This window comes from Nannospalax galili, unplaced genomic scaffold (assembly GCF_000622305.1).
Source record: "Nannospalax galili isolate Female #2095 unplaced genomic scaffold, S.galili_v1.0 scaffold115, whole genome shotgun sequence".
NCBI classification, from domain to species: domain Eukaryota; kingdom Metazoa; phylum Chordata; class Mammalia; order Rodentia; family Spalacidae; genus Nannospalax; species Nannospalax galili.
The window spans coordinates 6956703-6970870 of NW_008340588.1; the positions used below are offsets into that span (position 1 = coordinate 6956703).

General features: G+C 40.5%; 1 protein-coding gene across 2 annotated transcripts in view; it reads right to left on the reverse strand.

Annotated features, from left to right (window-relative positions):
• The window catches only part of Mfsd6 (major facilitator superfamily domain containing 6), a 109795-nt gene that overhangs the window by 58471 nt on the left and 37156 nt on the right, over positions 1-14168 (reverse strand). For both annotated transcript variants that reach the window (XM_008835617.2, XM_008835618.3), the window contains exon 2: positions 10202-11801. In XM_008835617.2, the coding sequence (XP_008833839.1) occupies positions 10202-11748 (1547 nt within the window). In that variant the 5' untranslated portion in view covers positions 11749-11801. The remainder of the gene's footprint in view (positions 1-10201; positions 11802-14168) is intronic.

A 14168-nucleotide genomic window follows, 5' to 3' on the forward strand; every position in this document is an offset into this window, starting at 1 on the left:
TAGAGACACAGAGGGAGAGAGACAGAGAGAGAGAGAGAATATGAAAATGAGTCTATTTAACTTTTTTTCTGAAACACTGGACTATGTTAAATTCAGGGTCTCTCAGCAATGTGGTAAAGGCTCATGTTCTTTCTTAGTGGCTCACATAGGCCAGTAAGGTACTGGGAGTCTCCAAATCCATACCTTCTAAAATCTGGTTTATTTAAAACTAGAATCAGTATAGTCTCTTTAGACACTTAATACTGAAGCTCAGCTTTAAAGACAGAACATCAATGCTGAAGAGCCAGGAACTGTATTTATCCCAGGAATCAAGTGCTGATCCCCTGTACTCCCGCCAGTACCTTACTGGGCTGGGCTGGGCTGAGCAGATCCAGTGTCAATAAATGTCCTAGTTGCTACAGATTTCCTATAGTTGTTCATCTTGGAATTTCTAGTTCACACACTGTGACTCATTAGCTCCTTTATAAATGGAATGCATCCCTATCTTTCTCAATTTTAGAAACATCATTGACTTTGCCACATAATTTTCTTTCAGTCAGATCCCAGTGAGCTGCCTGGGCAGATTTTACTGCTATATTTTTGCCAGTTAGAGCTGTCTTTCTACTGGGCTCACTTTACAAGAAGTTACAGGGAAATATGATATTTGGAACTACAGGATTCAGCATAGTAAAGTGCTTCTGTCTGCCTTTCATTGGACAGAAGTCTCTGCCAGGAGTTGAGAGGTCTACAGGGCCCCCAAACTGCAGTGAGGGACACCCTGCCTCAATCTGGCTTGATAAGATAATGGACTCTGCTGTGATGATTATAACTCAAATACAACCAGGCAAGGCTAATGTCAGATGGGTCTCAGGGAATGAAACCATATTACAGGATGGGAGAATTCAGAAGATCATTTACTAGTAGGAAAAGCAATACTTCTTTGGAGAACATTATTGTGTGGGTGGGACTGTCTAGCTGAATTTCCAAAAATTTTTTCAAATATTAAAATTTATGCCCTTTGACAGAGCAAGAGGGATGTAGCATAGTATTTTTTCTGATATCAGTGTTTTAAATACATGCTCTAATACCTCCTTTGAAAAATTACCACCTAAAAAAAGACTATTTTCAACAGCAGCTCTATGATCCTGAGCTTCCTTTGTCCACATAGTCATTTGCAAGAGGTATAACTCTTTCCTTATGAACTACAAAAAGTTCCTAAAGTAACTTTTCTAAGAAAAAAAGGAATATTTATTTATTTATTTATTTATTATCTCTTTACAACTGACTCTGGAATTTCTAAACAGAGGTACTAGAGAAGAATAAGATTTTATGTACAAGGTCACAACAGAAAATGAATTATCTTCTCTTTTATGCATCTAGGATGGTGCTAGTTATGTACTAAGCTTGGGAGAACTAAAAAACCATTACTCATGCTCTGTATTCATGGTATATTTTTAAATTTATCTGTGTGTGAGTATGTGCATGTTCATATGTGTGAGTGCACACACATGCATGTCATTGTGCACATGGGGAGTCAGAGGATGACCTTGGGTATCAGTCCTCAACTTTCACCTTGAGATAGGGACTCTTGTTCCCCACTGCATACACCAGGCTGGCTGGCCCAAGAGCTTCCAGGGATTTTCCTCTCTCTACCCCTGAGCCCAATGTATGACAGCCTGGATTACAGACATGTGCTACCACATCTGGCTTTACGTGGGTTCTGGAGATCTGAACTCAAGTGCTCACACTTATGTGGCAAGTGATTTACCCACGGAGCAATCTCCCCAGCCCTATGTTCCATGGTTCTAAAGAGCACCAGTTGTCAAAGATCAACAGAACTCCTGTCCCCAAATTCCTTTAAATTGAATATAATATGGTTTTCATTTAGTTTTGTTTTTTAAAGAACAGTATCTTAGAAAAAGGAGCCTAGAGACCGTAAGATGGTTCAGTGGATAGGGGTGTATGCCACCAAGTCTGATGACCCAAGTTTGATCCCTGGAGGAGAGGAGAGACCCTGTAGGAGGAGAGACCCTGTAGATTGACCTCTGACCTCTCCTATTCACCCATGCCTCCTGTAAACACACATACAAAAAGAAAAGAAAAAGGTGCCTAGACTATATTCGATTCTACTTTTTTGTATGCAAAATGTACAAACCATACATTCTATTTACTACTGATGAATTAAAAATAGCTTATACTCTGGGGCCAGCAAAATGGCTCAACAGGTAAATGCCCTTGCCTCACAAGCCTGAATATCTGAGCTTGAGCCTCAGAACCCATGTAAAAGTGGAAGAAGAGAACCAACTCCACAAAGTTGTTCTCTGACCTCCACACATGTGCTGTGGCACATGTAATCCCCAATAATAAATAAAGACAAAATTAAAAACTTGCACTCAAGTATTATAGAATAACAATAGTACCTGGCACCTCACCTGCTTCCTCTATCTTTGCTTTCAACTTGATTGAACACTTAGAGCTTTACATAGGTGCTCATGAATTCTAATACCTCTGTAATTACTGCCATCCAGATCTGCAGATGAATAAAACTAAGGCTCAGCCCATGCAGCATGCCCACGACAGCCCAGATAGGTAAGGAGCTGATGCAGATGGAAGCTGGGATGGGATCTAGTTCCAAACCTGAAGGACAGAAGACTTAAAATAGGGACATGGACTATTTTATCTCTAAAGCTACTTCAGATTAGCAGGTGAGCATTAATTTATCAAAATAGATACCATAAAAAGGAAAAACAATAATGTCCAATTGGGAAAAGAAAAAACAATCTCCATTTGAAGATGTTTCTGAGGAATGTTAGTTATCCTGAATATCCCAAGCACCTTGACTTGGCAGCTTTAATGATCTGCACATCATTGATTGTATTGCCATTTGCATTTTTATTAGATTCAAAGAACCTTGTGGTTATGAGAAACATAATACATCAGAAGATTGACAAAGAAATGATTAAAAATGAGCTGATCCTCTAGTATATACCAGTCACTGCAATGAAAGGCGGTCATGTTCCATCTCATTTAGCCTTCAGAAGGAATTCTTAAGGCATTAACCATATGCCTATTTACAGATGGCAAAACAGAGATACAAAAAGCTCTGTATACAAAAAACTTGTCAAATAACATAAGGGTCTAAATGGCAGTTCTAGGCCCTGAGCCTAGCAGTCTGACTCTGAGCCTATGCTTATTAGTATCTGCTATGTAAAGCAGTCTTTCATAAATGAGGCAGGAGGAACTCTTCCTCTTCCCAAACCAGAAGCTAATTTTTTCTTTGCCCCCACTTCCTTTTATTCCTGCTTCTACTTTTTCTCTGCTCTGCTTATGTCTTAGGTCCACTTATAAACTCTTAATGAGAGTGCCTTGCTCTGACAATGGTATTAGAGGATGCTTAGGAAGCCAACTCCCCGTGAAGCCCAAAGTGGAAACAAGCTACAGTAAATAGCACAGCACAATCATTGTAACATAAGTGGTTTCAAGCAGAGGGACACTAACTTAAAGCCATAAGTCATAGACTGACATTTCAATAAGGTCAGAAACGGAATGTTATCTTGGCAAGAGCTGTACTTGATTTTCCACAGCCCACTGCTCTTTGTAGCCTAGAAGATTTCCTTGGTGATCTTATCTATGCTTATGGTTTAAACTGTTCCAAATCTGAAACCCCATTTCTAACTTACAATAGTCAACTGTCTACTAGATACCTTGCAGAATATTCCAACTTCAAGTTAACCCCAACACTAAATTCAGGACATTACATGCTGCCTCTTCCTCAATTCCACATCTCTTAATTCCTATTACATATTGCATAGTTATCATACCCTAGCTGGACACATCAGGGACTCTACCTTCCTTCCCAAAGCACTCCTCTCAATTTCTACTGCTACTTCTGCAGTTCAAGCAGGTATCACCTCTCCTCAGCAGGCTCCCAGGCTCCAAGCCTCCCTTGCAGACTGCATAAGGCAGTGGTCATCCCATGTGAAAACTGACAGGCCTTGCTTGCTTTGAATCTTGCTATGACTCCCACTTGCCTCCGTAGAAAATACACATTGTTCATCCAAGCATTGGTCTGGCTTCAATAGCCTGTCTTTTCCAGCCTATTTAGTACCCATTCCCTGCATCCTATTAATCTGGAATTCTCTCAGCCTGAGTAATCCTTCAACTAAATTGAACAAACATGCACTGATTTTATTTTAAATACTGTAGAGTAGTACCTGCTCTCTTCTAGAGTACATATAACATAATTTCAAATGTACTGTGAAAATTAAGCCTTTAAAAACTTTTATTGTGATATATTATAACATTTATTTATTTTAGGTGGGGCTGGGGTGGTGTACACAAGCCACAGTGTGCATGCATAGGGTCAGAAGAGAACTTGTGGGGAATCAGTGCTGTACTTCCACCAGGTGGGTTCTAGAGACTAAACTCAGGTCATCAGGCTTGGTGGCAGGCACTTTCACCTGCTGAGTTATATTTTATAACAAACATTAGTTATTTACTTTTAAAAATAACTGATCCTCCCTAAATTAGAAGGGAGAAAAAGTTGCTTAAGGGCCACCATTGTTTTGTCTTTTAAGAAGTGAATTATTCCATTTCCATGCTATTTCTTCATTATGACCATTCTCCCTAGGCCATGAGGGCTGCTGTGAGTCTGCATTTAATCGGGAAACAGGCACTTATCTGTTTGAATTCAAGTACTTGGTTGAAAGGTAAAGGAAAGAAAGGGAGAAGTCTGAGAAGTGTGATTGCTGCAGGCAGTCACCACATGGCCAGATGAAAGGGAGGAAAGTGCCTAGCTCAGGCCTTCAGGGTGAATGGATCCATAGGTCAGACACAGAAGCTCATAGAGACTGCCTGAGAGAACACAGAGATCCCCTGAGCTGAAAAGGGCTCAGCATACCATAGTAGAATAATTCACAAAAAGACAAGTTTCAGAGACCTGTGGAAGGTTTCTGAGTCCCCAGCCGAGTACCAATCAGCACATGCATGTTTGGAAACCATCAGAGGCCAGGGAAACAGCCACCTGGAAGGACTGAGGAACAGTCAACAAAGGTGTGCATGAACTGGAAAGGGAGAGAAATGCCCTGGATCTTCACCTGTCTCCCTCTCCTCTGTGCACTGCATTAGCCCTGCAATTTGCAACCTTGGTTGCACACAGGAATCCTCCAGGGACTCTGGAAGGCACACACATGGAGTCTGATGTCATTTATCTAGGCCCATCCCTCATAGAAGAGCTGTAAAAGCCTTCCTGGTGAGTCTGCTAGTAGAGAGCCAATACATTAGCGGAATCCAGCAGAAGACAGGGTACCAGATCCAGGAAGATACCTGCAAGAATCAGTGTTCTTCCACACTGGGCAAAGGGGAGGTCAGAGGCACAGGAGCAAAGAAGGCACAAAGATGTGGGTAGAAACAAAGGAAAGGATGCGGAGCAAACAATGAAATTCTCATACATGGAGGTAGAACACCTTCCTCTTTGATTGTTACAGTTCTTTCTCCAATGAGCATAATGCACTGTGTGTGCCTTCCTGTGTCCTCTGCCAAATTGCAGCCCTGCACCTTCTACAATGTTCTGGGCCTTCCAGCAGTGTTCTCTACAGAAAGCCTCATAACCCTCTTGTTGCCTGCATCATCATCTTTCATGATAGCCAGCCTATTGGATATTTAGCTATTACTAAGTAGTAACACCTAGTTAACGATAGGTAACATTTTCCTCCCTCTAGATAGCACTGCATGGCAGAACTGACCTTAAATATAAGAATTTCTGAGCAAAGTGTTTGATTGAATAGATTTCTATATGTCCCTTAGAATGGAAATAGATTTAAATAGAATGGCATAGGTGATGATGAAACACAGGGTAATAATAGCTTGCAAATTTATGAATTATTTACTTTGGTTACAACCCTACTAATGGTTGTTCAAATATTCATCAAGGTAAATATACTGTTAAGATATATTTATAGCTCTAGTTAATAATCCTTACATAAATGGGATTAGAAATATACTCACTATAAATTCCAAAGTCTTATGATTTCAAATAAAAAGAAATTGACTTTTTTTAAGTGCAAATATTCAGCATTTTCCTATTTGCCTTGCAAAGTTACTTTCCAGATAAGGACAAAATGCAAGGTTACAATCAGAAATCATTTACTCTGTGTTTGTATGTGTTTTAGACTAATAAATGATTCCTTGAAACACAGAGCCCAAATTGTGGGACTGTTAAACAACTAAGTGGTTTAAAGCTGGTTGTACTGTTTTCAAAACTGTTTTCTTGTATGAATTCTTCATTTTGAAAACAAATAATTGTGAAAGCAGGGAGCTGGGGAGCTAGATCAGTTGGTAAAATGTTTGCCTCACAAGCATGAGGACTGGAGTTTAATCCCCAGGATTCATGTAAAAAAGGCCGACACAGTAGCAAATGACTGGGCTCCCAAGGCTGTCACCAAGAGAAACAGCCCGTTTGTGAGTACAAGTACAGGCCTAATCTCACTTTACCTATCAGACTATTTTAATCAATAATCCAATATGTTTTGTGTATATGTGTATATGTGAGTGATGTGTGTGTAAGCATATGTGTGTATGTGCATAATCATGCTTGTGAATGCAGGTGCACATGTGCCACGGCATGTGTGTAGAGGTTGGAGGACAGCCATGGGCACTGGTTGTCACCTTGTTGGAGATAGGGTCTCCATTGTTTTCATATTGTATCTGCCAGGCTAGCTGTCTGCAAGCTTCCAGGGCTGCTTTTCCCTCCTCTCTTTTCCCTCCTTCACAGTACTGGAATCACAGGCCCTTACACTGCTGTGTCTGGCTTATTTCTGGATTCTGAGAATTTGAACTCATTGAGTTCAAATGTGGGCAGCAAGTGCTTTTACCACCCCAGCCCCTAATTAATATGTTTTAACGGACAGAATTAAAATGCCAAAGAGGTGAATGACCTCATATTGATGGACTCACTGAGGCATTGGAGAGCAATGTTGAAACTACAGGAGCCACTTTTCTTCTACTACATCATTAAACATGAAGAAGGAGATGCTCTTTGTACATAAAACCAGAAAATTAAGGTTATATGAACTGTAGCTTTCCAAGTAACGAATAACTAATATACTTAGAAAGGAAAAGTACAAGTGTAAGCTCATGTAATTACCAGATACAGGAGACAGCTGACTGGGATTTTGTTATCAAAGTACACATCTCAGGGCTGGGGATATAGCTCAGTGCTAGAACACTTACCTAACATGCATGAGGCCCAAGGTTCAATCCCCAGCTCTGAAAAACAAGCAAACAAAAACCCAGAAAGAAAATATGTATTTCAAACAAGCAGAAGGGAGCTGTCCTTTTCTAGATGTAAAAAGAGCCTAGAATTCTCATGGTATCAGACAGTGCTATGCAAACTGCTGAGGGAGAAAAGCAATAAATAGGCTTACCCACCTGAAAAGCTGTGAACCACAACAATGACCAGGCCAGGAAAATATCCCTAAGGGTGTAACAGTGGCACCTTTATAACTTGGGGGTTATCAATAGCTATCTAATTGGACTTAAGACCCACTCAACAAGGGGTAAGTTCTTGAGTGGTGCTGTAAATGTAGACAAACCTTGCCATGACTGGAGAGGCTATAAACACTAGAGGAGAACCTACTATTGCCACTTCTTTTTTTTTTAAATGTATTTATTATCTTTATTTTATATGTATGAGTGTATTGCCTGCATCAATATAAACACACTCCTGTCATGCATTGCCTAAAGAGGCCAGAAGAGGGTGTCAGAGCCCCTGGAACTGGAGTTACCATGTGGGTACTGGGAATCCAACCCTAGTCCTTTGCAAGAGCAGCCAGTGCTCTTAACTGCTGAGCCATCTCTCCAGCCCCCTACTGCCACTTTACTTTCTTAAACTGATGGAATTTCTAACTGTATTCTAAATATTTATCTTTATATCCACAGCCAAGTATCCTTTCACCACTCATCAAAGAAGCTTCTTTTTGTAAGAGATGGAGACTATTACAAGGTTCCACAACTGGTCAAAATGCAGAGAATAAGGGACCATGGGGTGACCAGCCCCAATTGATACATCTACAGTGTAATCTCTATACCTAAGGCTTAGGAGCATAGGGAAAGAGGGAATGGAAAAAAATTGTAAGTCAGAGGAAAAAGACACCTGCTGCTAGATAGTGTCTTCTAGATAGGACAGGGAAGCTGCACCTGTGAAATCTCAGCAATATGGTTGCCTAAACCAGATAACTAGATGTGCCTAATGGCAAGACTAGTTGACAGACCAATGCAGACAGGGGAAATTTCACAAGGTCCCACCCGCTAGATGAAGAACTACAGGCAATCAATGGCTACTGAGGGAGAGAGAACTAGTTATCTCCAGGGATGAATTTCCTGATAGGTTATTCAATCCCACATGGTCAGCCCTAAACACACACACACACACACACACACACACACGCATGTACCACTAAATGGATCCTGCATTTTTATGCAACAATAATAAAGAAAAGGCCACAAAATTGAGAGGAAGTGTGGTAAAGGATGCAGGAAGAGTTGGAGGGAAAGAAACTGTGTAGATACAGTGCTAATGTGTGAAATTTTCAAAAAATAAAAAAGGAAGTATGAAAAAAGAAAAAAGAAGCTCATATAACTTATTTTAAAATATAACATATATATGTATCTCTATACTGAATCCATTTTCAACTTATGCTATTGACTGGATTAAATAATTCTGTCTAGGAATTCCACTCACTGCTGCCACTTAACTAGACATGTTCTTGGGAATAAATCACTGATTCAAGAGATACTTTTAGCAGTGAGACACACTCCTACACAGGCTCCAGAAAACCAGTTCATCATGGTCCATGTACTGGACTCAGAGAACATGAACACAGCTGGCCCAAGGTGGAGGGCAGTTTCATCCTTACCACTATAAGTCCCTTTCAGAACAGATCCATTACTGAACCCCAGGGACTTGTGGTCTGGGAACCATCCACACAGTGCCTGGATTTTAGTGACAATGAAAGATCAAAGATTTAAGTAAATGAACAAGACACAGTCTTCCAAAGCAAAACCAAACCAAACAAGGAAAAATGCTCACAACTGTTTTGGGGGAACATGAATCTCATTTAAACTTTAAATTAGAAAATGTTTTCTGCAGTTGAAAGGAATAAGTATCAATGTTTTCCAAACCTTACCACTGTCTATTTCTCCTCTTTCATTTTATATAGCAACAACAACAGATTTGAAGATTATCGCACATGCACAAACACATGTAATTGCTTTTAGTGATGTCAACTTAATATTTTATATTATACATTTTTTACAAGGTAAGAATAGCTAAGTGTAGCTGACTCCACATTTCAGAGCAGGGAAATATAAAGAGCAAGGTACCATCTAATCTGCTTTGCATAAACATTAATAGTAAGAAATACTACACAACCAGAAATAATACACATTTATCAAATTTTTTTACTAAAAGGGTAGTAATAGGAAATTATAGGTAAAAGGCAGATTTTTAAATTGTCCATGTCTTCAAGCCAATTGAAACTGCAAAAATTAGTGTAACTAAGGGAGGGGAAGTTATATACAAATTTCTTCCATGTAATATCATGGATCAGGGGATTATGCTATACTATATCACAGTTTTATTAAATATAAGTCATCTTTTCTCCTTTTCTTTCCTTTTTTATTTTCCCATCAGTGCTGAGGATCAAAGCCATGCTCACCAGTGCTCTATCACTGAGCTACATGCCCAGCCTCTGGTCTTCTTTATACACCACATTTTCCAGCTCTATCTATAGAAGTAATCTGAGAATAAATGAAGGCTGGAGAAAGACAACCCCCTTCATCCACTAAAACCCTCTTTCATAAGTGCTGCACACAGGCAGGCCCCTCAGTGTCCATGAAATAACACAGTCCACTAAGTTGATGTTTCCATACCTGAAACATTTATTGTAAGTCCCTTAGCCCATAGCTAAGTAGCCTATAGATTTATTCTGCATGGTGGAAGGGAGGGTGTAGCCTCTTTTTTGTTTGTCTTAGATAATCCAGCCAGGTCCATGCCTACCTTCCTTTTGTTTCTACTTGAAGGAGGAAAAGCAACAGAAAGCTTCATCCCCACCCCAACCCTAGGGTCCCACACAAAGCGTAATGCCATTAAATATACTGAAAGGAGTTATAAAGTAGAAAAGGTTCAATTGCTGAGGAGCAGTAATAGTAAGCATTTTCTTACCTGATGTGGCCAATCAATTCAATAAGCTTGTGACTGAAAAAGTAAGCTGTGAGTTCAGACACGTGGCTCAAGACTGAACAGACCCCAAAGAGGGTTGTAGTTCCATTCAGGTCTTCCAAATGCCAGTAGAGAAAGGTGAAGACAAAGCCATATCCAAAACCCATGAACCAGGCCACAAACAGCACCGAGCCATACTGCACACTGCAGAGCAGCTTGATCAAGTCCCAGAAGTTGAAGGCCTGTAAGTGACTTGTGGCAGTTGGGGTATCCTCAGAGGACTCTGTGGAGTTGTTCCTTTCCACCTGAGGGATCTCCACCTCTTTCCCTTTACTATCATTGTTTTTGAAGTGGTTGTAGCGGAACCGGAACTGAGTGGCAACAATCAAGGCCATGGTCATGAGAACGCCGAAGACGATGAAGACGATCTGGTAGTTCCTGTACTCAGGGGCCTTACAGCCCTTCCCATCAATGAGCACTTCTATGTGGGTGTAGTCGATGCCAATGCCCACAGACAGCATGGCTAGGCCCCAGCCCAGTGAGCCCCACATGCGCTGCAGCCCATAGCGGTCTCGGTGTTTTCCCAGGTACTGGAGGGTTACTGTGTCCACAATGGTGACTGAAGAGGCACTGAAAAATTCTCCTATTATGACCACTACCAAGATCACCAAGAATATTGCCTCCACTTCTTGTTGATCATAAACAAGGCTGACTTGGTCAGATGGTAGAGGTTTGGAGGTGGTGACAACAGCAGTGGTTGTCTCCCTGGTGACATTTCCTGTGGGAGCAAGGGTCACTGTGCTTGTATTCAAAATCAAGTCTATAACACTGTCAGTAATTTTAGGTGTCTGGGGCTCCAGCATGGGTTCACTGGTCAAGACCAAAGCTGTTGACAAGAGATCAGTGTCTGAGACATTGGGCCCTGTTTGCGGCATCAATGACAACAGGTTCCTTTTCTCTCGAATTTTTGGTGGTGTGGTAAAGAAAGAGAGAGTAGAGGAATTCACAGGCAGGACCGTTACTGGGTGACTTACATTGGTGGGGCGAGCTGTTGGGGGAATCTTTGGTACACATCTCAAGGTAGCAGGTTTGACAAAGCCGATGCCCAGGTTGAATAAAACCCAACACAAAAGTGAAAAGAGAAGGACAATTTTGCCTTTTTTGAAACGATCTGCAACTACACCCCAAAAGGGGGCACTGCAGAATTCAATGAAGTATCGAATACCCACCAGCAGTCCACTCTGGCTGGGGGACATTCCCAGCTGTTTATAATATACAGGCAAAAGTGGGTAAAGAGAGCCATAGGCAGAATAAAAGAAAAAATAAAAAACCTTGGAAATGAGAAGGTCATTGTTTATTTTCACACAATGTTTCTCTATCCAGTCTATTTCCTCCTCGGGGATAGCAGAAGTTTCTGTAGAGGAGGGTGTTTCATTGGAAGATGGTTCTGGTTCCCTGGAGATGCCATTGAATGGATCAGCAAGCACATATTTTCTCTTCTGTTCCTCTTCATCATCAGTTAAGATAGCAACTTTATCATCTGCAGCCATGGCTTACCTCCACCATTGGAGAGTTTATGACCTCCAAAATTCTGACTGGTGATCTGAAAAGTAAAATTGTAAAATGAGCTTATAAATCATATCACAGGCACAGCACTTTTCCTTGCAAAGAGGGCCACAATTTCAAGCTGCAGGCTAAAATCACAATTGGAGAGTTCTAATCACTTGTTACAACCACACAATCCAGCTATAGGAAAATATCTTTTAAAAAATTAAATACTTTTTGTGGCCACTGACTCATTACCTCTTTTCAACAGCAAATTTAGAGCTCAGATTCCCACTGTCCTCTCATTGATTCCCAGGGAAAACATATGGGGATTATGTCTAAACCAACATAGGAGATTGAAAATAGGCTGTCGCTAGCTTTTGCTTTTACTATTCAAACAAGTCCACTGTGTTATGGGGCCTAAAATGCCTTAGAAATTAAAGTAGCTAAGATCAGTTCATTTCCAGAGGAAAAACAGAAAGCTGCTTAACTACAACCATAAATGTAATGAGAAAGAGCCAACTGTACTGCCATGCATGGAGCTGGTTGACAGAGAAGAATCCGTAAGGATGCAGTCTTGCCATCACTTATGTTATACACAGTGCTCTAAAGACTCACTTAGGCATTGTTCTACCCAAACCAACTTGGGAAGGAAAAGGTTTATTTCATTTTACAAGTTATAGTCCATTACTGAAGGAAGCAGAAGCAGAAACCCGGAAGCAGGAACTGAAGCAGAGACCATGGAGGAAGGTTGCTTACTGGTTTATTCAACTAACTTTCTTATACAGCCCAGGCCTACCTTTATAGGGATAGCACCACCTACAGTGGGGTGAAGCTTCTTATATCAACTAGCATTTAAGAAAATACCTCATAGACATGAAATTTTTCAGTAAAGGTTCTCTCTTCCCAGGTGACTTTTGTTTATGTCAAGTTGACAAAAACTAATCAGTACAGGGATTAAGTTTAAGAGAATACTGCCAAAAAGATAACATCCATTGAGGGCTGGGGTATGGCTCAGTGGTGGAGCATTTCTTACTGTGTCTGGGTCCCTGGGTTTGATCTACAGCATAAGCATACATACACAGATAAAAACAAATTCAATCTCCCAGTGTTTTACAAAAACCCAAAAACATTTATTGAGCTCCTACTATGCAGGGCCAAACATAAAGAGTTTTACATATATTAATTCATACTCATTTAACATGCCTCATTTTACAGATAAGAAAAATGAGGCCCAGAAAGCTTAATTAATAACTGTGTCTAACCTACAGCCCTAGGCTGCTTGCATTCTAGAATAGCTATGAATATGGCACAACGCATTTGAAGACGGCAAGGTCATTTCGCAGTATCAAAAGGTTGGACAACACTAGTTGGGCATGGTTATGCACACCTTTAATCTAATCCCAGCACTCAGGAGACAAAGGCAGGTGGATCTCTGTGCATTCCAGGCCAGCTGGGACTACAGGAAGACTCTGTCTCAACAGTGAAGTAACACAGACTCAGAAAAACAAAAAAATGTATGTTCTCCCTCATTTGTGGATTCTAGCACCGAATCCTTATGAGTGAGTGCATATCCTGATGTATCTGAAGGAACCAGGATTACGGAAGGGAACCAGGGAGGTAAAGGTAAAGAAGGATCCTGAGAGATAAGGATAGTAGGAGAAAGGTGCTGCTGAGGGAGAAATACACAAAAAGGGCAGTAAAGGGGAAGGGAAGAAGGAGGGCTATACAAAGAACTATGGGAATAAAGGAGGAAAAAATTCTCAGCATACACAGTAAAAGAAATGGATGGATATCTAAAGGTATAGGAACCACCAAAACTAAACCAAGAAGAGATTAACAGCTTAAACAGACCCATAACACATAAGGAAATTGAAACAGTAACACAAACCTCCTGACTAAAAAAAACCCCAGGACCAGATGGATTTACAGCAGAATTCTACCAGACATTTAAAGAACTACATCCAAACTACTTAATTTATTCAAAAAGATAGAAATGGAGGGAGAACTTCCAAATTCCTTCTATGACACTAGCATCACTCTTCACTCTAATACCAAAGCCAGGTAAAGATACAACCAAAAAAGAAAACTATAGGCCCGTATCTTTAATGAACATAGATGCAAATTTCTCAACAAAATAATTGCAAACCACATGACAACACTCATCAAAAAGATCATCCACCATGATCAAGTCAGCTTTATTCCAGAGATGCAAGGATGGTTCAATATACATAAGTCAATAAACATCATAAATCATATGAATGGGCTCAAAGACAAGAAACACATGATCATCTCAAATAGATGGAGAGAAGGCCTTTCAACATGCATTTATGTTAAAGTCCTAGAGGGAATTGGACTGGAGGGAACATACCTCAACATAATTAAAGCCATATATAACAAACCCACAGCCAACATCATTCTAAAT